Here is a 22037-nt window from a genome sequence, read left to right on the forward strand (position 1 = left end):
ACAGAGGCAAGTCGCCAGGCCGGCGGCAGAGCCAGGTCACCAAGTTGTCAGGTTGGCGGCAGAGGCAAGTCGCCAGGTCGGCGGTAGAAGTAGGTCGCCAGGTTGGTGACAGAGGCAAGTCGCTAGGTCAGCGACAGAGGCAAGTCGCTAGGTCGGCGACAGAGACAGGTCGCCAGTAGAGGCAGGTCGCCTGGTCAGCAACAGAACTAGGTCACCAGGCCGGCGGCTAGCGACAGAGGCAAGTCGCTAGGTTGGCAGCAAAAGTAGGTTGCCAAGTCAGCGACAGAGGCAGGTCGCCAGCTAGGACCCCATTTTGGCTAAGGAATGCTGCTGCCTAGGTGATGCTAGGATGTAGTCCAACTGTTTTGATATGCCGTGTGTCATGATGTCAGTAGACGACCAAATCTACCCTCATCAATTGCCCCCCACTCCTGAGCTGAGATCAACTCAGTGAAGAGAGTAGATTTGTGCTTCGTCGTAGGTCCTTTGGCTTGTTACCAATATATTTCAAGGTCGGCTTAGGGGTCCTTGATGCTGAAAGCGGTTTGGATTCCCCTTGCGATATGTGCATCGATGTTGGAATTTAAATAGTAGGTCGGTGTCACAGTTGCACTGTGTTGGTCCTCTAAGGTGCTAGTTGTCTACTCCTATGATAAGCCACAAGGAGCTCAACCTGCGGGGGCAGCTTTACTAACCGCAGGTTGCCAGCTTGCATGGGAACCTTGAAAGGCTCAACCCGCAAGGGCGATTGCAGTCCATTGGCCGTCAAGTCCCATGGGAGCCACGGAGGGCTCGACCTGTAGGGGCGACCTTGTGAACAGGGCTAAAAAGACTCGTCTGGGCTGATTACGTGTGTTGCCAAATCGGTGGAGGTAGGTCACCATCTCGGTGGTAGAGGCAAATCGCTAGGTCGGTGGAAGTAGGTCGTTAGGTCGAAGGAAGCTGGTCGCCAATTTGGAGGTAGGTCATCGGGTATCCAAGTCGTCGGAATTTTGGCAGTCTAGTTTTGCTCTTAGCACCTCGACCTATAGACACCTCGTCACCTCGGTAGGACTAACCTACGAGGGCAGCTCCACAACTTGCTGGCCATCAACTCCCAAATAAAGCATGGAGGGCTCGATCTACGGCATGACCTCACAGTTTGTTGGCCATCAACTCCCACGGGAACCACGGAGGGCTCGACCTGCGGGGTGGCCTCACATTTTGTTGGCCATCAACTCTCGCAGAGAGCACGTAGAGCTCGACATATGGGGGTGGCCTCACATTTTGTTGGCCATCAACTCTCGCAGAGAGCACGTAGAGCTCGACATATGGGGGTGGCCTCACAGTTAGGGAGATTCTTTCTAGGCAAGACTATGAGAACTCATTTGGGCTAATCATTTTGTTTTTGCCCCCCTAGGGGGTTCTTTCGATCAAGCGCTGTTGTTGTTGCTTGAAGATGTTATTACTTGAGGCTTAGTGAATAGGGTGAGAACATAGCCTTTTGTAGTGTTTCCTACTGATGGCGCCAATTGATGATGTGCATTTTGGCAGCTCCCAGCTGGCAAGTGACTCGGATGCCTAGCTGAATGGTGATGAGCTAGGAGGTGGCTCTGACACCTAGATGAATGGTGACGAGCTGGGAGGTGGCTCTAACGCCTACCTGAATGGTGACGAGCTGGAGAGGTGACTCTGATGCCTAGCTGAATGGTGACAAGTTGGAGAGGTGGCTCTGATGCGACCTACAAGGAAATAGTGTCAAAGTGCCCAGATTGCGTTATCCAGGGTAGGCACTCCGATGCATAAGTCCGCAAATTAGAGATTTTAAGATAGCTAAATGTGAGAGAGCTGGAGAGTTGTGAGAACCAAAAATTGCGCATCTGCCTGGGTCTTAGGGGCTGATGCCCTTATATAGTTGGGTTGCCATCGGTCTTTGTGAAATGCTCCCGAAATCCTCAACCCACGACGTAGGGGTCCATTTCGCTTTGGAAGGAGGATAGTGTGCCAGTTAATAAGGCTTACCATTTCCCTTCGATTCGGGCGAGATGAGGATACAACCTACAGTTACGTGGCGTGATCTCAAAAGGTTCGGAGACAATTGGCAAGCTTTTAGAGAGGTAGGTCGCCAGGTCAAAGGCAGAGGCAGGTTGCCAGGTCGGCAGTAGAAGTAGGTCGCTAGGTCCAGCGGTAGAAGTAGGTCGCCAGGTCCGACGGCAGAGGCAAGTTGCCAGGTCGGCGGCAAAGGCAGGTTGTCAGGTTGGCGACAGAAGTAGGTCGCCAGGTCGGCAGCAGAGGCAGGTCACATAGTCGATAGCAGAAGTAGGTTGCCAGGTTGGCGGCAGAGGCAAGTCGCGAGGTCGACAGCATAAGTAGGTCGTTAGGTTGGCGGCAGAGGCAGGTCGCCAGCTGGGACCCCATTTTGGCTAATGCAAATTGTCGCCTAAGTGATGTTGGGATGTAGTCCAAATGTTCTGATATGCCATGTGTCATGATTTTAGTGGACGGCCAAATCTGCCCTCATCAAGAACCTTCGGGAATCAAGGATGTACCTAGAATTTATGAGGAAAAAATAATAAGGTTGGTAGGGATGTAGATCGAATTTGAATCGGATCAGGCATTATCCCAATTTGAATCTAATTAAAAAATTCGATATCCGACGGATATTAAAAATTAATTTTCGAATTCAAATCCGATTAAATATTCAAATATTCGATTCGAATTCGACTAATTAATTATTTAGGTAATTAATAAATATATAAAATAAATATTTTATTTATATAATGTATATAAATTATTTATATAATTTAATTATTATATATAATTATATAAAATATTTAAAAATTTTATATATTATATATAAGAATTAAATAACTGGTCAAATTCGAATATTTATCAAGTTGAATCATGTCATATTTGAATTCAAATCCGATTAGCTATTCGGTATGAATAAGATATCCAAATTCGACCGATTAGATATTCAAATTATCTAAATTCGATTTGATTGTATCGAATATCGAATTCAAAATCGGATTTTAGAATATCATTGAAACCCCTATGGGTTGGATACTTTAAATATATGAACTTAAGGTCACATAGTTCCTAGCTCCTCATCAAAGTTTTTTTTTTCTTTTTTTTTTTTGTGAAATGTCCTCATCAAAGTTATGTAGCACATTCTAACGCCACCAAAAGTAAAGGTCTTAAGGTGGGAAGAGATCTCCTAAGAAAGTTTACACCTAAGACATATTGCGAGAAGGTGGACTTCAGACCTTCAAGCATCAAAGATGTACTTAGAAATTCATGGGTGCTATTGATTCTATTGGTGCTAAGTTTCTCTCTTGAAGGGGTTGTGTTTTGGGAATATGAAGGTAGAGGCAAATACTATGTGTTGGTGGGAAGGAAAAGTGATAGAAGGAACAAGCCAAGCTGGTATCAACATTGTATCCGAGGCTACATTTTGCTCTTCTCGAACAGGAAACTAGCCAAAAAGTTATCAGGAATTAATGGGGTGGAAAGAGAAAATTTTGACTTATGGTGCAAACCTACCCGATTAATCTACTTTATGGGTCTAAGAGCAGCATGATGGATCAGTCCAAGGTTTCCTCTTGGTTCTTCTTTTACATTTTTCTTCTCTTAATTTTATCATTTCTGTTATTTAATAAACCCTATTTCATCTCTAGTTACAAATCTATAAAAGAAGGTTCAAACTCCAAAGATAAGAATTGGCTACCAGCTACTAGCTACTTATTTAATGCATGTGCCCAGTTTATTTACAAGATACAAGGTCATGAACAAGGTCTGAAATTTATAGCTTGGTGCATGGTTTTTAAAACTGAACCGGTCATGGGTTCGGTTACCAGTTCGAATGGTCTAACTGTTCGACTCGATTGGCCGGTCTGTTTTGATAAAAAAATTAAAAAATTAAAAATTTTAAAAAAGGTCAAAACTGTTCAAACCGTTCGGACGGTTCGAACGGTTAATCGGCCAATTCAGCAATTTATTGATTAAAATCAATAGTTTTGGGGAAAAAAAACAGGTTTGGGGAAAAACAGAACCGGTCAAGTGACTGTTTCCCGATTTTTCGATCCGGTCCGGTTTTGAAAACCAGGGCTTAGTGTATCTTATTCCATTCTTCTTTTTCAGCCCAATCAATTAATCACCTAGAGTTCTGAACTTTGGATAGCCTTTGGGAAGTCCTTATTTGGATAAAAGCCTGCAAGTCTTTTCTTCATGGATTCACAATGAAACTTGTTCAGCTGACCTCTTTAAAAAGTAGATTGCATCAAATAGCCAGACCTCTAAAATAAAACTATTAACAGGAGTACAAATTTCTGCATTTCTGATTATTGGCTGCTATAAACTATGATATTAGGTACAACAAGGACATAATAGACAAGACCATGCATGGAATTTACACTGAAAAACTGAAACAGTTGGTAAGAAATAACCTTGATTAGGTTCGACAAGGCCCAAGTAGTTGTGCTAACAGTTGAACCCTTATTCTATTCCTATTCTGATTAAGTTGAGAAAGGTATTGTTCAAACACCTAGAGTAGAAGATATAAATACCTATAAGAGATACTTTATAGGTATGGCTATAGATACACTCTTGGGAATAGAAGGAACACCATATCTTTTGAAAAGTTATTTTGTTGAATACAGATGGTACAGAAATAACATGAAGGTTTCTATATCATTTGCATATAACATTGTTGGGTTTGTTGAAGGACACCTTCAATTGAGACAAACAAAATTGTTGGGTTTAGATGTAACATTTTTTTTTTTGTATGGATTATACCTCCTTAACTTGGTTTTTTAATCAAATTATCTTGTTTAGATGTAAGAGATATGGGTTCCTGTTAATATACAAGTGACAAGAATAGAGAAAACAATACATCCATCACAGAAACCTAACCAACTTTATTGTTGTGTTTAGATTTTGCCGAGTCACCAATAGATGGGCCCTGTCTTGGAGATCATCCACACTGAAATAACCATTTGATGACCTCAACTATGTCTTGTTGTTTTGTCCTTTTGCTACAACAAATGGAAAAGAAAATTCAGCAAAACTTGAAAAAAGTTGCACACAGAGTTGAAGAAAAGCTTGTTGAAGTTGATAGCAAGTCACGCTCATACATGGCCTAGATAGGGCATATACATCCATTGATACAAATGAATTGGAGCAAAAGAAAGCTGAGATCCATGATTAAAAGGATTGATTTTAAACCAAAAGAAAAAATTATTGAAGGTCAACCTTTTAATTATTTGTTGGGAAAATAGAAATTAATACACATTGCTACGCCATTATATTGCTCAATATATAATTTGTGGCTAATATTTAGTCCTTGCACTTTTTATTTGTTTAAACAATAGGCTTGGAATGAAGTAGATAAGTTTATATTGCACTATTAATAATTATATTTTCATATATGATTTTATATCTCTAAAAATGTAATTTCTAACTTATTTTCTATTATTTTCTTATAGGTTAAATTAAACATGCTAAAGGAGATATTTCACATATGTAGATGAAGACAAATTTGATCAAATTTCACACCTCAAGTTTTTTTTTTTTTTTTTTAAGATTGAGTTTCATGTATTCAAGAACCTTGAATTTGTAATAGATTTTAAACATAAGTATGTATTAAAGCACCTTGAGATGTAATTTATTTTTTTATTATATAATCTTTTATTAAAATTTTGCATTTAAGTTTTATCTTATAATGAATGGAATATGTTATGCTTGTATTCAATACAATAAAAAAAGAAGCTTAAAAAAGTAATGAAGAAATTTCAGGATCTAGCCATCAACCATATATTAGCAATTTTAGCTATATCAGTTAAAAACCGTAGCTGTAGATTCATGTTTTCTTACTATAGCCTGCTTAAACCACAGCTACGGGTTTTTGTTTTAGCTACAAACAACATAAATCAGTAGCTATAGATGTATATTTTTTAGCTAAGGTCAAAGTAAACCATAACTATAAATTCATATTTCTAGTTACAGACATCTCAAAATCACAGCTATAGATTTAAATTTTATTGCTACGGACACCGCAAAATCATAGCTATAGATTTAAATTCTGTAGCTACTAGGGACACCGCAAAATCGTAGCAATAGAATGACATTTAATTACAGTTATAAAACAAATCGTAGTTATAGAGTCAAATTTGTAACTACCAATAACTTAAAAACAGTAGCTAAAACTGTATATGTAATTATTGAATCAGGCTTTAGCCACCGTAGTTATAAATTTTAGCTACGGTTTAGCTACCGTTTCCATAAGAAATCAATACACAGAACATGTAAAATTCATGTGTTTCATATCTTTTTGTATGTTCGGTTTCCCATGTTCAATTAATCTATATTTAATACCGAATCTTTCATTAATGTCTTTTATTACTTATCTATTTAAGTCCAACATCTTCATTAGGCTTTAGCCACATGCATAGAACAATAAATCAATTATTGTTCTATGACCAGATAAAAAGGCACAAAAAGAGGAGCACTAAGTAGAAAAGTAAAGAGTTGTGTACCTCCAATAGAAGAGAGATCCACACTTCCAGGAAGCTGTTCTTTCCATCTCCTCAGACTCTCATCATCCTAAAATATAAATTATTCAGATTATCACAACCCAATTTGTAAAATCAATGAAATCATATATAGATGCAAGAGAAGGAAAGCAAAACCAGAAAGAAAAAGGAGCACTATGAAGACCTTGTCTTTCTCTAGCTGTTCCTTAAGGGAGAACTGAGGGCCAAGACATGATTCTTTATCGGGTTTCAGTTTACAATCATCGTCGTCCTCATCTCCATCGTCATCAAAATCATCTTCATTCTCCGCAGAATACACAGAAGAACAGCTGGATTTCCTGTTATGTTTCTCAGCTTCATTATTCTCAGGTGGCTCTTCCTGTTGTTCATCATTATTGCTGGTGGTGCTCTTCTCCTCTTCTTTCTCCATTTGAGAAGGATTGAAGGGAATTCCCTGGGGGCTAGAGAGAACCCCCACAACCGCCGACATTTTCCTAAAAACAAAAGCAAAAGAGCAAAAGACGGTAAAGAGGAGAGAGAGAGAGAGAGAGAGAGAGAGAGAAGGCGAGTTTTTCTCACTTTCTCTTTCTCTCACAGAGGGGTGATGGATTTTCGTTGCTTTTGAAGGGTGGGAGTTGGGGAGTGTTTCAGTTGGAGGGAATACCTTACCTGAAGGAAAGACCAGTTAGAAGATGACCAAGTTTGGAGTAGGGAAGTGTGGTCAGACTTGGCTGTGTTTGGTTTTAAAAAAATATAAGAGAAACAAAAGTTGAGGGAAACCTTTTAAGAAATTTAATCAAGGAGACGTTTGATAATGGCTGAACTGAATGACATTTATTTATTTTGTTGTTTTTTTTTTGAAAGAATGACTTATTGTTTTGTTGTATCCCCTTGCAGAAACAACTCCTGAAGTTTGGTGATTACCATCACCTCTCTGAACTTTTTGACACAATTTCAAGTAGACCCCTCTATTAGAATCCTCTAACAAGTATTTATCTATAGTATATTTTTATATTATCGAATATAAAATATGTATGTATGTATGTATCTATGTGTTAATCAAGCCAAACCTTTTATTGGTCAATCTCGAGCTCGAATAACTAATCGAGTTTACCCCAAGATTCGAACTCGACTCGAGTTCAATTAGAATCGAACTCAAATCGATCCTAATTGAATTCAAGCCTGAACTATTTGATTAGAGCTCAATTTGATTACAACCTTACTTGGTAGTAATTGTATAGGTATTTTTGGACATTTTCATGCCTCTTATTAGAGAGTTTAAACAGAAGGAGTCTTCTTGCAACTATATTGTAAAGTTCAAGGGAGGTGATTGCAATTACCAAACTTTATGAGAGATTTCAACAATGGTCAAAAACTTCAAGGGAGGTTTTAGCAATTTACCCAATAATTAAATACCAAAATATTAGAGGTAGTGTTCTTAACCACCGTCTAACCCGATGCTTAGACCTTGAACAATTCATGTTCAAAAACAAATGTTGACTAATGGCTCAGTGTCCCAACAGGTTGAAATAAATAGTGAACCATTAGTCCTACAAATAAGGTCACTGTTATGCCAACTCTTTTTTCTTCATTTATCTTTAATTTAATCAATAATTCTTGTTTATTACACTTATTTTTTGAAATATATAATGAATATATAATAGTAATATTTTTTACATATTTTTATATGTTTTTGTATATTTTATTTAGATGTCACAGGTTGATCCATTTAAACCATTTTGACCTCCTACTTGTAGGGGTGCAAATGGATTGGACCATAATCCAATCCGATCATATATTCTCTTATTTGGATAGCCCCATTTCAAATCTTTTGATCAGATCGCCAAAAGTAGAACCAAATTCAAATTTGTTATGTTATCTATCTATCTATCTATATATATACGTTATGTATTTATTTATAAATATATTATTTATATTATATTTTTGTAAATTTGTTATATTATTTATATTTTTTTTAAATCACATTGGGTTGAATTAGATCCAAATATCCAACTGCCTCATCAGATTCAAATTCAAATCCATGTTTTATGAAATTTGATCAGATCGGATTTGGATATACCCTGATTTGAATCCAGTCCGATTCATTTGCATACTTGCCTACCTATATGGAAATGTGGTTCCATTTCCAAGTTAATTTTTAAAGCATTAATAGGAGGGCATAGTAATTGACCCAACTTTAGCCATTATACCCTCGCCAATAAACTTATTCATTAAAATCCAAACCATTCGACCATGACAATAAAAACCATGAATTTTGATAAATACCATCTAATTGTTTAACACTCTTGTGATACTTGTTGATATGTTACATGTTTCTCATGTATTATGTCTTTATAGTCTAACCCACCAAAAACATATCAATACCTAAAAAGCCGATAATTAATCAATCAATCAATCATCATCATCGAATTGATAACCAATGAACTGGTATTAATTCAAATTTGGGTTTTTATTAGTTAAACTTCTTCATGTATCACACCCTTCTGGTATCAAAGAAATTATTGAGATGAAGTAGTTTTTCCTAGATGATTGGCCCAAGAAAGCATGTGAATTCGGTTTAAAGGCTTTATGCATTTTTCTTTGAGGTCTAACCCAACGTACATCAAGTTGTGTGATTCAGATTCCTTAGAGAAATGCCCCTTATATGCGACTGATGCTATGCGGTCTCTGACTTCTAGGCAGACGGCAGACAAAGTTGGATCTATAAGACTAGGATCAAAGAACCCGGGGTTGCTAGCCCGGTAAGGTCACTCTGATGTTTAAGTTAGTATACTTCTTGCAATCTGAAATAGATTAAGAATGCAGAGAGCTAGAAAGCATAGAAATCACGCATACCTTGAACCTTCGGGGGTGGAGCCTTTATATAGTCGAGTCCTTACGGGTTTCGCGGATCAGTTCTAGGATCTTCGTCACGATAAGACCCATTTCCGCGTTAATTGGAAGATAACGCTACCAACCGATAAGGTTCATCACTTCTGCTCGAATCGGTCGAGGAGATAATGCTAGCTGTTGCGCGACGTGATCCCGTGAGGCCCGGGATCCGTTGGAGGGGTTTTCGGGACCACCGCGTAGTGGCATGTATCCCCGCGCTGATGTCTTTAAGTCTTGAACTCGGTTGAGTGCCAAAGTGCCTTGGCATCGAGGTGTTCTTGTTGCGATCTAGTACCAAGGCGATCTCGTCTCGAGGTGGCCTTGTCCCGAGGTCACTTTAGCTCGGGGTGGTTAGGTACCCGAGCTCGATCTGCTGTAGACTGGTTACGTTAGGCTGAGTTGTCATCTCTTAGTCAGGTTGTGTCCACGTGTCCCCTCCCTGAGCCAGGGGTCCCGACCTGGTGCAGGGAGTTCAAGACAAGACAAGTGGATTTGGCTCGAGGTCCGGGCGGCTTGTCGGACGAATCGCTGGTCGGACCTGTTCGGCTATCCGGCTCAACCAAGAATAACCCAGGTCACGTCTGGTTTACGCGTGGACGTCACACGATCTATAAACTCCGTAGACGTCAAAAAACGTGCTAAACCGATTTCAACCTCGGGGGTCGTGCAGTTGGTTTTCTTAGGAGCCGTTGGATTGCTTCAATCTCAACCGTTGATTTTTGGACATACCGGCTATAAATAGGGGAACCGAGACTCATTTGATTCGCCACAAATTCACAAATCTTCGTTCTAAGGTCACGTTCAAGCTTCTTAACTCGATTTCTCCTGTCCGGTGTCTTCTTTCAGTTCGGTCTTTCTTTGGTGAGTCTTCCCTAGCTCTCCTTTTCTGATTTGTCTTTTCTTCGCAATGTCTAGTTATAGTTCCAATAGTCTCTTAGATGAGCATGGTGGTTTCGTAGGGGCCGAGGTGGGTACCTCGGCTCAAGTCATAGATCACCCCACTGAAGAAGTTACTTCAGGTCAAGGAGCGGTCTGCGGTCCTCCCGAGGTGGAACCACCTCGGGAGGCATGAGAAGCCTCTGGTGGTCCGGCGTCCACCTCGCATCGAGGTCGGCAGCCAAATAACTTTGCTCTATCGACGATGACAGCGGACAGGCTCCAGACCTTAGTAGCTCGGTATAGGCTTCCAAGCAAACTTGTATATAGCCTTCCCTTAGGTAATTTTCCCTGGGAGCACAGTCATGATGAAATCGTGATTTTCGAGGAATAGCTCGCAGCTGGCCTTCATCTCCCACTTCACCCCCTGATCATAGAGGTCATAAAACTCTTCAATATCACCATAGATCAATTACATCTGAACTCTATTCATAACATAGTAGGAACCATCTCGCTCTTCCATGACTATAACCTACCCCTTAAGCTCGACATCTTCTCTTCCATCATTTCAATAAAAAAGAAGTCTTCTTGTGTCTTACCTGAGCACAGGCGGATTTACTACTTATCCCCACGTACGGGCTACAAGCTCTTACACGAACTCCCAAACAGGGTCCTGGCCTGGAAAAGGGGTTACTTTTTGGTCCATAACACTGAGGGGCGGCCTTTCCCGACCCACTAGAGGGCGGCCATCCAAGATCCCGGTGTCAGGTTGGACTTGAAGACAAGAGAAGCGCTCCAGTCCTGGGCGAAGCTCAGTGTCAAGTTCGCGGACTATGTGACCGAAGACAAGCTCGTGCAGGCCGGTCTGAGTCCTAGTAGGTTGTTACTTTTGTGCTGCCTTTGTTCTATTTTGATATTGTTTCTGACGTTTTGCTTTTGTTACAGCAACCATGAAGCTTCCTGAGAACGAGCTCCTCGGAAGGATGAAGGGGAAGAAAAAGTGATCTGTCAAAAGACCTCGGTTGAGTCTCCGTAGGCTACCATCCCTGAGCCCAAGCAGCCCTCTACTGCGCAACCTCCAATGATCGATATGATCGAGGAGGAACCAGGAAGGGTCTCCCCGCCCCGCGCGCCTAAGGAGGCAACATCTTCAGAGCCCGCCCCTGTTGCTGTCACTTCTTCGGGCAGCGAGGGGGCAGTTCAGAGCATCCTAACTCCAAAGTATAGCCTCCTCAAGAGAAAGAGCGCGGTATACGCCGAGGAGGTCTCCAACTGGGCCGAGCTGTCGGTCGCTCAGCTCGAAGCTCGAGCGACTACTCACTGTATGGTGGTAAGTTGTCTTTACTTCTTCAATTTTGTACTTTGAGAACTTTTCTTGTACTAACTGCTATTCTTCTCTTGGTAGGTGAACTCCATTGTGTACGCTTTGACAAAGTAGTCCAAACTGCACTTGAAGTGAGCTATTGCAGCTGAGTCCTCGTCTTGCGAAGCTCACGCTAAGCTGAATCTGGCCTATATTGAAATATCCTAGTTGAAGAACGATGCACAGGCTCAGAAGGAGCTGATATCATTGCTGATGTCTGAGAAGGAGGAGCTCGCGAGGGAGAAAGCGACACTGAAGCGGGAGGTAGAGAACCTCGAGGCCCACGTCAAGGAGCGAACTGAAATACTCTTCCAAGCAGTGGAGGAGGCCAAGGCCAAAGCCGTCGAGGAATATAAGACCTCAGAGAAGTTCCACGGAGAGTTGATCGAGGCGGGGATGGAACGCTACCGTAAGGGCTTTAAGCTTAGCAGGTGGCTGACCTGACGTGAATTTTCGCAGTTCAATCTAAGCGCCATCACCACCTCAAGGGTCACAGATGAGATGGCTGTTGAAGCTGCTGAAGATCCGGACTCCGAGGTGGAAAGTGACAGCGAGCTGCTCATCGACATTGAAGAGACCGGTGCTGACGAGAGGGTGAACCTTCTTGCTGAAGCCTCGGGCAAGGGCGAAGAGCGCCCAGATGAATAGACCTTCGTATTGTATACCCCAGGCTTGCGAGCTTGGTCTACAGTAGAAATCTCTTTTTTTTTTTTTGTAATGAACTCTTCATATTAATCAAATACACTTGTCTTTTTGTCAAATGTTCCAAGTGCAAATAACTCCCTAACTGGCGAACTAACCAAATAGGTATAGGTTACCCCGAACTGTCGAGCTACCGAGCTGGACTGCCAGTAGGGGTAACTTCACATGATGTACGCCGAGGTGCGTGGACATTGTAGGTCATATACCCGACTTATCTACGCGCGGGCTACTTGGTAATGTTAGTTGTCCCTTTGCTGGGGTTCAACTTTTTCATTATATGCCGAAGTGGGCCAGACATCGTAGGGTTTATACCCGAGCTGTTTATACCTTAGGCATGAGGAGATTAATTGCCTATGCCGAAGAGGCGATTAGGTCTTGTCTGCTCATGCCGAGGAGGCGACTAGGACTTGTATGCCCATGCCGAGGAGGCAACTGGGTCTTATGTGGTGCTGAGGTCTTTTGTCAGCTCGGTACCTTAGCCCTTAGGCTTTGGGAGTGACTCGCAGTCCACTCTCCTTACCCATGGTTTTTCCCATGCCGAAGAGGCAACTGGGTCTTATGTGCCCTTGCCGAGGAGGCGACTGGGACTTATCGTAGTGCCGAGGTCTTTTATCAGCTCGGCACTTTAGTCCTTGGACTTCTGGTAGTGACTCGTAGTCCTCTCTCCAGTTCGGCGATCACAAGTAGTATCGTCTTAGGTTGCCGATGTTCCACACTCGAGGTACTTGTTTTCCTTCCAAGGTCTCGAGCTCGTACGTCCCTTCCCCAACTACCCATCTTACTCGGTACAGACCTTCCTAGTTCGGTATGAGATTACCGACACCAGGCTCAGGTATCATAACTTTCCTAAGAACTAGGTTGCCGACACGGAAGTGTTATTTCTTCACTCGGGCGTTATGGTACCGAGCCACCCTTTGCTGGTAGGCTGCAATCCGAATGTATGTCAGGTCTCGTACTTCTTCCACCAGGTCGAGGTTGGTACGGAGCTCGTCGTCATTTGTTTCCTCGTTGTAGGCTTCCAATCATAGCGTAGGCACCACGATCTCTGCTGAGATCACCGCTTTCATGCCGTAGGTGAGGTTGAAGGGGGTCTCACCTGTGGCGGTCTTAACGGTAGTTCAGTAGGCCCATAACACACTGGGCAGCTCGTCCACCCACAATCCTTTACCTCGGGCTAAGCCAGCCTTTAGTCCACAGAGTATGGCTCTATTCGTAACCTCTGCCTGCCCGTTTGCCTGAGGGTGTGCCACCGAGGTGAAGTTCTGTTGTATCCCCATCTCGGCACACCAATTATGGAACTTGAGGTCCTTGAACTGCTTTCCGTTGTCGGAGATAAGTACCCAAGGTAACCCGAAGCGACATACTATATTCCTCCAAAAGAAATTTTGTATGTTGCGGGCCGTGATCGTTGTTAGGGGTTCCGCCTCCACCCACTTCATGAAGTAATCCACTACTACCACCAGGAATCTCCTATGTCCTGTCGTTGGCGGGAAAGGGCCAAGAATGTCGATTCCCCACTATGCGAAGGGCCACAGGCTGGTGAGATATTTGAGGTCGGCAACAGGTCAGTGGTGGATGTTGGCATGCTTTTGACACTTATCGCACTTCTTGACAAGCTCGAGTGCGTATGCCTTCATTGTGGGCCCATAGTACCCCTGTCGCAGCGCTTTCTGGGCAAGAGCCCTACCCCCCAAGTTTCCGCCACACAAGCCTTCATGAGTGTTGCGAAGAACAAGCTCTGCCTCTGAGGGTCGCAAGCAGCACAAGTTGGGGAGTGTGAAAGATCTCCAGTGCAGCTGTCCATCTATAATGACGTACTTCGTTGACTGGCGCTCTACTCTTCGGGCCTCATTGCGATCTGTAGGGAGGGTCCCATGAAACTGATATCCCGCGAGTGGGTCAATCCAGCTCGGCTCCGCTTGTATCATAGGAGCGACCTCTCCTGCCCCCTCGAGAATGCTAAGCCGAGGCAGGTCCTATATGTACACGGTCCTCATTGCGTTATCGCTTGTGCTGGCTAACCGGGACAAGGCGTTAGCCTAAGCGTTCTCAGATCTCGGGATCTGCCTAACGAAATAAGATAGGAAGCCGCGTAGAACTTCCCTAACCTTGGCCAAATAAGTAGCCATGGTGGGGTCGCGGGCTTCGTACTCGCTGGTGACTTGGTTGACTACGAGCTGGGAATCACTACAGATGATGAGGTGTTTAACTTTCACTTCCTTCGCTAAGGTGAGCCTGACTATCAATGCTTCATATTTTGCTTTGTTGTTAGATGCTGTGAACCCGAACCGAAATGCGTACTCCAGCTTCACCCCGCTTGGACCATAAAGAATAATGTCTGCCCTGCTTCCTTGCTGGTTGGATGAGCTGTCAACATGGAGGATCCAGGGCTCCTCATTCCAGGTTGAACTTGCTCGAACCAAGATTGGTGCTGGACTGGTTGATGCTTCTTTCATGTGCCCAAGCTCAGTCACTTCAGGGACTGTGGTGGCGAAAATACATTCTGTGACAAAGTCGGCTAAGGCTTGGGCCTTTATTGTCGTCTGAGGTTTGTACCGAATGTCATACTCGCTGAGTTCAATGGCCCATTTTGTCAGTCTGCCAGACACCTTGGGCTTGAGTAGGATTTGCCTTAGAGGTTTGTTGGTGAGGACGACAACGGTGTGGGCTTGGAAGTAAGGATGAAGCTTCCGAGATGCTATGACCAGTGCGTATGCTAGCTTCTAGATCTCCGGATACCATGTTTTGGCACCTTGCAAAACCTTGTTGACATAGTAGATAGGTCGTTGGGCTCGATCTACTTCTTTTATCAGTACCGAGCTGACTACCTCATCACTTGCAGAGAGGTACAACTTTAAAATATCCCCTTCCTCGGGTCGGGTCAAAATCAGGATACTAACTAGGTATTTTTTCATCTCATCAAAGGTGAGCTAGCACTTTGTGGTCCACTCAAAGTCTTTACTTTTCTTAATAGCCTTAAAGAAAGGCAGGCAACGATCTGCCGATTTAGACATGAAGCGGCTCAGAGCGGCTATACGACCGCTCAGTCTCTGAACCTCATTCAATTTGCGAGGTGGCCTTATATCTAGAATGACCTTTATTTTCTTGGGGTTGGCTTCGAAGCCATGTCGGTTGACTATGTAGCCCAGGAATTTACCCAAGGTGACACCGAAGACACACTTGTTAGGATTTAGTTTCATGTTATACTTACGCAAAATTTCAAAGACACTTTGCAAATCATTCAATAAAAATTTTGAAAACTAGGTCTTTATGACCATATCATCTACATAACATTCAACCTTATTGCCGATCAATAGCTCAAAAATTCTATTTACAAATCTTTGGAAGGTTGCCCTGGCATTTTTTAGTCCGAAGGGTATAACTTTGTAACAGTATAGTCCAATTTCGGTTATGAAGGTTGTTTTTTCCTCATCGATAGGGTCCATCCTGATTTGGTTGTATCCCGAGTACGCATCCAAAAAGCTTATCAACTCGTGCCCTACGGTTGTGTCCACTAGACGGTCGATCTTAGGGAGTGGGAAACAATCCTTTGGGCAGGCTCGATTCAAGTTGGTAAAATCGACGCACATGCACCATTTCCCGGAACTGGGTTAGCTACCCAGCTCGGGTAATGGACCTCCCTAATGAAATCGGCTGCTAAGAGTTTCTCGACCTCCTCATCGACTATCCTCCAGTGCTTTGGGGTGAGGTTGCATTTTTTCTATCTAACGGGCCTGACTAAAGGATCAGTATTTAACTTGTGAGTTAGGATTCTGGAATCTACGCCAGGCATTTCTGCCGCAGACCAGGCAAATATATCTAAATTTTTAATTAAAAAACTTACCAGCTGAGAGCAGAATGGTTCCTTGACCGAAGCACCGATATGGAGAGTCTTAGCTGGATCATCTGCTGAGATCGAGATATAGATTGTCTCTTCTGTTGGTGTAGCTCGCTCTTCGGCGTATTCCGTAGGTCGCTCGAGCTCGATGTTAGCCACTAGCTTGGCTTTCCCCTTGAGGGCGGCAACGTAGCACTTGCGAGACTCGAGCTGACCGCCTCGCACAACCCCTACTCCATAGTCCATTGGGAACTTCATGGCCAAGTAGTAGGTGGACACTACCGCGCGTAGTGCGTGGGTAATGGGTCGACCTACTATGGCATTGTACAGGGAGGGAGTCACGACCACCAAGAATGTGTGCTTGAATCTTGCAATGTTGGGTCATGTGCCAACCTCTACGGGTACTGAGACTCGTCCTAGAGGCCTGACCTCTTCACCACTGAAACCTATAAGGGGAGTATCTGTCGGCTTAAGATCACTTTCTTGGAGCTGAAGCTTGTCGAAGGTGTCCTTGAATAGAATGTTAGCCGAACTGCCCGAATCCATTAGGACGCACTTCACTTCGAAGTCATTCAGTCTCATCTTTATCACCATGGCAACGTCATGGGGGTACTAGATCCCGCGTGCATCATCTTCTGTGAAGTAAATGGGATTTTCGAGCCTAGGTCGCTTCGGTGGATTCTGTTCTTCATGACCTGACTCCCAAGAGGAAGTGGGACTTGGGAGGTCTCGCCTCGGCGGGGAGAGTGATTCTGCTAACGACGGCGGAGTTGATTCTGCTGTGTCGCTGAGTGCCGAGGTGGAACCGGCTACGGATTCTGCTATAGTGGTAGGACCTTTTGCCGGTACTGTTGCTGGTAGAAGTGATGGAGAACTTGTTGCTAATAGTGCTGGAATTGTTGTACTTGTTGCATTTGGACCTAAATGGCCCGAACGCAGTGTACTAGGTCATCAAGCTGGGATTACCCGACTCCCGGGGAAACCACCGATGGTTCAGCGAAGGTCGCGTCAACTACTGGGGGGAGTGGCGCGTTTACCTGTGTAGTCGCTTGAGGCATGGTCAGCGTTGGGGCCCCAACTTCAGTAAGCGGTATGGTGAACTAACCGATAAAGACAGACGAGAACTGAGGCTGCCCCCGGAGATGTTCGCTTCGTTGTTTTGTCCGGCGTTGCTGGAGGAAGCCATGGATTTGATTATGTTATCGATGGTGGAGAAAGGCCTTTTGTAGTGTTTCTCACATATGACGCCAAATGATGCTACGCGATCTAGCTGCTCCCTGCTGGAGGTGATCTGTTTTCCAGGTGGACGGTGGACAAAGTTGGATCTACAAGAGTAGGATCAGAGAACCCGGGGTTGCTAGCCCAACGAGGTCGCTCTGATGCTTAAGTTAGTATACTTGTTGCGAGCTGAAATAGCTTAAGAATGCAGAGAGCTAGAGAGCCTACAAATCAAGCGTACCTTGAACCTCCGGGGGTGGAGCCTTCATATAGTTGAGTCCTCGCGGGTTTCGCGGATCAGTTCCGGGATCTTCATCACGATAAGGCCCGTTTTCATGTTAGTTGGAAGATAACGCTGCCAACCGATAAGGTTCATCACTTCTGCCCAAACCGATCAGGGAGATAATGCTAGCTGTTACATGGCGTGATCCCATGAGGCCTAGGATCCATTGGAGGGGTTTTTGGGACCACCACGTAGTGGCATGTTGGTATCCCTGAGCTGATGTCTTTAAGTCCCGAACTGGGTTGAGTGTCGAAGTGCCTTGGCATCGAGGTGTTCTTGTTGCGATCTGGTACTGAGGCGATCTCGTCTCGAGGTGGCCTTGTCCTGAGATCACTTTAGCTTAGGGTGGTTGGGTACCCGAGCTCGATCTGCTGTAGACTGGTTATGTTAGGCTGAGTTGTCATCTCTTGGTTAGGTCATGCTCACGTGTACCCTCTTTACTAGGTCGGGCCAAATCACCCTTCATCAGTGACCTTACCAAATATTTGTTACTCAAGTAACTAACCCAAGAGGGGGTTAGCAAATATACAAAGAGTGTAAGAATAACGTGAGAGCAATGTTTAAGTAAGTGTAAAAATAAGAATCAATACAAAGGATAAGGGTCACCTATCCCTAGCCTATGCCCTTTCTTTAGGCAACCTCCTAAGAATTTCAAATCCACGACATAGTTGGATTTCCCAAGTGCCAATCAAAATGATCACAAATACTAAATAGATTCCTAGGTGTTATTTAAACCTTGTATATAGTTTTCTATCCAAAAACACTTAAATCAATCTAGCTAGACATCCACTAGTTGATCAATCTCAACATTATATAAAATAAACAAATAATAATTGAGGTAATGCCATTGTAAGGCTGGTGTGCACAAACAAGATAAACTATTCAGATGCAAGAGGATACACAACAATATATGGGCTATAACACTTTAAGATACTCAAGTTTCTCGGTGATGATAAGTTAAGCATGTGTGGCTTTTTAGCTTTTCTTGCAAAGATGGAAATCTTTTTACATAGAATCTTTTCACACTCCTTTTCTCTCTTACTTTTGCTCCTTTTTCACATGAACCCTTTTGATTAATTCACTTCTCCACTTTTTTCCAGTTTAAGCTCATGCATAAATGGCATGAATCACTGCTAGACCACTTATGACTGCTATTTAGACATTAAGAGAATCACCTCTATCAATGGGCCCACCACTTTCTTGGCATCTTCATTTATAACAATATATTCAGCTTCAGTCATGTAATCCATTGTAGAACTTTGCTTACTTTTTTCCAATTCATTGAACAAGATCTCAACAAGGAGATGTAAGCAGATATTGACATTCTATCATCTGAATATGATTGGAAATTGGCATCTATATACATAGCAGCCTATAGTAAAATGACATCAAAGACGAGACAAGAATCATTTGTTCTTCTTAGGTATTTGAGTATGTTTTTCATAGTAGTCTAGTATTCTTGTCTGAGTTGGATTGGTATTTACTCATTACATTGACAACTTGCACGATGTTAAGTAGTCGAGTGCATAACATAGCATACATGAAACTCCTTGTAATAGATGCATAATGAATCTTTTTCATGTACTTGATCCTCTTGGGAGACTTAAGTGACATACCCTTGGAGAGAGTAACTCCATGTTGGAACGTCACAAATTCATTTTAGAGTCTTGCATGTTGAACCTCTTCATGATCTTATCTATGTAAGTAAATTATGACAGTCCTAAGGTCCACTTTGATATATTTCTATAGAATCGAAGTCCTAAGATGTAGAAAGCTTTTCCAAAATCTTTCATAGAGAACTACTGCGAAAGTCATACCTTTGCCAAGGATAAAATCTCTATGTCTTTCCGAATGAGAAGGATGCCAATGTATAGTATTAGAAATGCAACATTGTCTCCCATTGTCTTTTTATAAACACATGGTTTATTTAAATTTTGCTCAAAGTTAAACTATTTCACTATCAAGTCAAACCAAATGTTCCAGGCTTCCATTTCCTAGAAGATTGCATCGATCCATAATTGACTTATCTAGCATGCATATCATGTGTTCTTGACATTTAATACAAAGCTTTCTAGCTATTTCATATTGACATCTTCAATAAGATCTCCATTCAAGAATGATACCTTAACATCCATTTGCCAAATCTTATAATCATAATGTATTGCTATTGCCAATAGGGTTTTAATGGACTTCAACATGGCTACAAGTAAGAAGTTTTCCTTATAGTCAGTTCCCCCCATTTGATTATACATCAAGAGAGCCCACCATATTAAGTCAAAGAATAAAACAAGAAGGAATCCCCCATTGTGTTGCTCAAATTTGAATTGTCAACAAAACCTTTTACCACTCTTGGAGGGTTTGACCAAAGGCCACAAGGGGGTGAGTTTCCCACCTTGTTGTATTTTCTTTTATTGTTATCCCTTTTGTCCTTTTCTTTTCTTGAATCTTGTTAATGTTTGGTTATTTCCCTACTTTTAGCATTCAATTCTCATGTTGTATGATGTTATATAATTTTGAAATTGGTTTCATTGTGGTTAACTATAGAAAACATGTTAGAGAATTTGAGTGGCTATTATATGTCTCTACCAAGGTTTAAAATTTTGATACGATACGCTCGATATGGGGCATATCGTATCGTATCTATGAAAAACCGATACAAAATATGCATGGAAATTGAACATTTTGTCTTTTTTCATGCATGTCAGACCTGTATCAAGGACGTATCGGGGGCTTATAGGGGCTTATCGACGAAAAAGATATGACCAAAAAATAAAAGAAATTAAAGGGGAGAAAGCAACATTGTTTCCCCGAAATAACCCTTCTTTCACCCCCCAAATGACTCTAAAACTCAAAATTTCATTCTTGGAGTGCTAGATTTGCAAAAGTTTGCAAGAAACAAATGTGAATCGTTAATTTTTTTAAAGAATTTTCAGATTTTGAAAAAATAGGTAAAATTTTTCAAACTTTTATAATATCTTGTAATTTCTTTCTTAAATGTTTAAATTTATGTTGATCTACATTTCTTACATTCAAAATCACAATTTTTTTTTTGTATTATCAGTAGATTTATGGAAATTTCATGAAGATATTTGGGGAAAATATAAATTAACAAAAAATTGAAAATGTAAATTTTTCTCTGCCTATAAAGACTAAATATGTTTTAAATCTATGGGTTAATCTATCATATCCATATAGCAATTGAAATTTCTTCTTTAATAATTTTTTTTTATAATTCTATGGATGATCTTTCATATCCATAGACCAATTGAAATTTGTTCTTTAATAGTTTTTTTTATATTTTCAGAATTATAAAATAAATAATTAATAAATTATGTTTTGTCATTTGATCACGATGTTTGAATATATCATAATTCTATGGATGATCTATCATATCCATTAGAATCCAACTTAATCCAAGTCCAAGTAGACTTAAGCCCATGCTATCCTAACCTATAACCAAATGTGGATCAAGACCAATTGGACTTAGTCTCAACCTCTTCCTAGCCTAAAACCAAACATACACCAAACTAGGTTCAAGACCAAGTACGTTTAAACCCAAATCCATGCCAACATATAACCAAACCCATTCCAAGGTCCAATAGATGTAAACCTAAACCCATGCCAACTTAGAACTAAATCCCAACTAAGGTTATATGAACCAAGGCCCAACTCATTTACACCCAAATCCATGACCCAAGTTAGAATTATCCCCCTTTCCTTGACTACCCTTGTGACCCATAATAATGATCATTGAATGTTTAATGTGTGGTATTGCTATCAATTTTTTTGTGAATATAGTTGATTGCTCTTGATTTTATATTTGTGATTTCACTTATTGCGTACTTCCTTCTGCATTTACATCCATTGCATATGATCTTAGAATGATAGAAACTCATGTCCTATAGGTAAGGACCTATGCAAGTAAGCCACTATGACCAAAGTATCCTATGGTCGCTTGGAAAGCTTTAGACCAGCCACCAACCTAAAAAGCCCACTTGTTTAGTGGTGGAAGTTTGAAGGCTACCAACCTCACTGGAGCCTTGTGTCTAGGTGTCACCCCATCATCCTACATGTCTACCCCAGCTTAAGTTTATAACTACCATATGACCTTTCTCTTACATGTGGGTGTTGTTTCTATAAATAGGCTTAAGTCCACTAATTTTTTTAAAAGAGAAAAATCCAAAAAAATAAGAAAAAGAAAAATCACAATAATAAAAATGTAAAAAATGTGAAAAACAAAAAGATAAGAAGAAATGAAGCAAAAAAAATGAAATAAAATCTTGAAACAAGGATAAAATATCCTAACATAAAAATTAATAATGATGATAAAAAATCCAAAAAAAAAAAGAAAAAGAA

At 41.7% G+C, this 22037-nt stretch overlaps 1 protein-coding gene across 1 annotated transcript; it reads right to left on the bottom strand.

The window, feature by feature from the left end:
• Window positions 1–4593: 4593 nt before the first annotated feature.
• On the bottom strand, window positions 4594–7234 carry LOC148846034 (uncharacterized). The gene is made up of 4 exons (XM_088955809.1): window positions 7179–7234; window positions 6694–7003; window positions 6513–6579; window positions 4594–5012 (listed from the first exon to the last, which is right to left on the bottom strand). Exons 2-4 carry the CDS (start codon window positions 6997–6999, stop codon window positions 4987–4989), a joined length of 399 nt encoding a protein of 132 aa, XP_088811935.1. The 5' UTR covers window positions 7000–7003; window positions 7179–7234; the 3' UTR covers window positions 4594–4986.
• Between the last annotated feature and the right edge of the window lie 14803 nt (window positions 7235–22037).

The sequence above is a fragment of the Nelumbo lutea genome, chromosome 7 (assembly GCF_056320005.1).
Source record: "Nelumbo lutea isolate HS-2025 chromosome 7, American lotus-T2T, whole genome shotgun sequence".
Classification (NCBI taxonomy): domain Eukaryota; kingdom Viridiplantae; phylum Streptophyta; class Magnoliopsida; order Proteales; family Nelumbonaceae; genus Nelumbo; species Nelumbo lutea.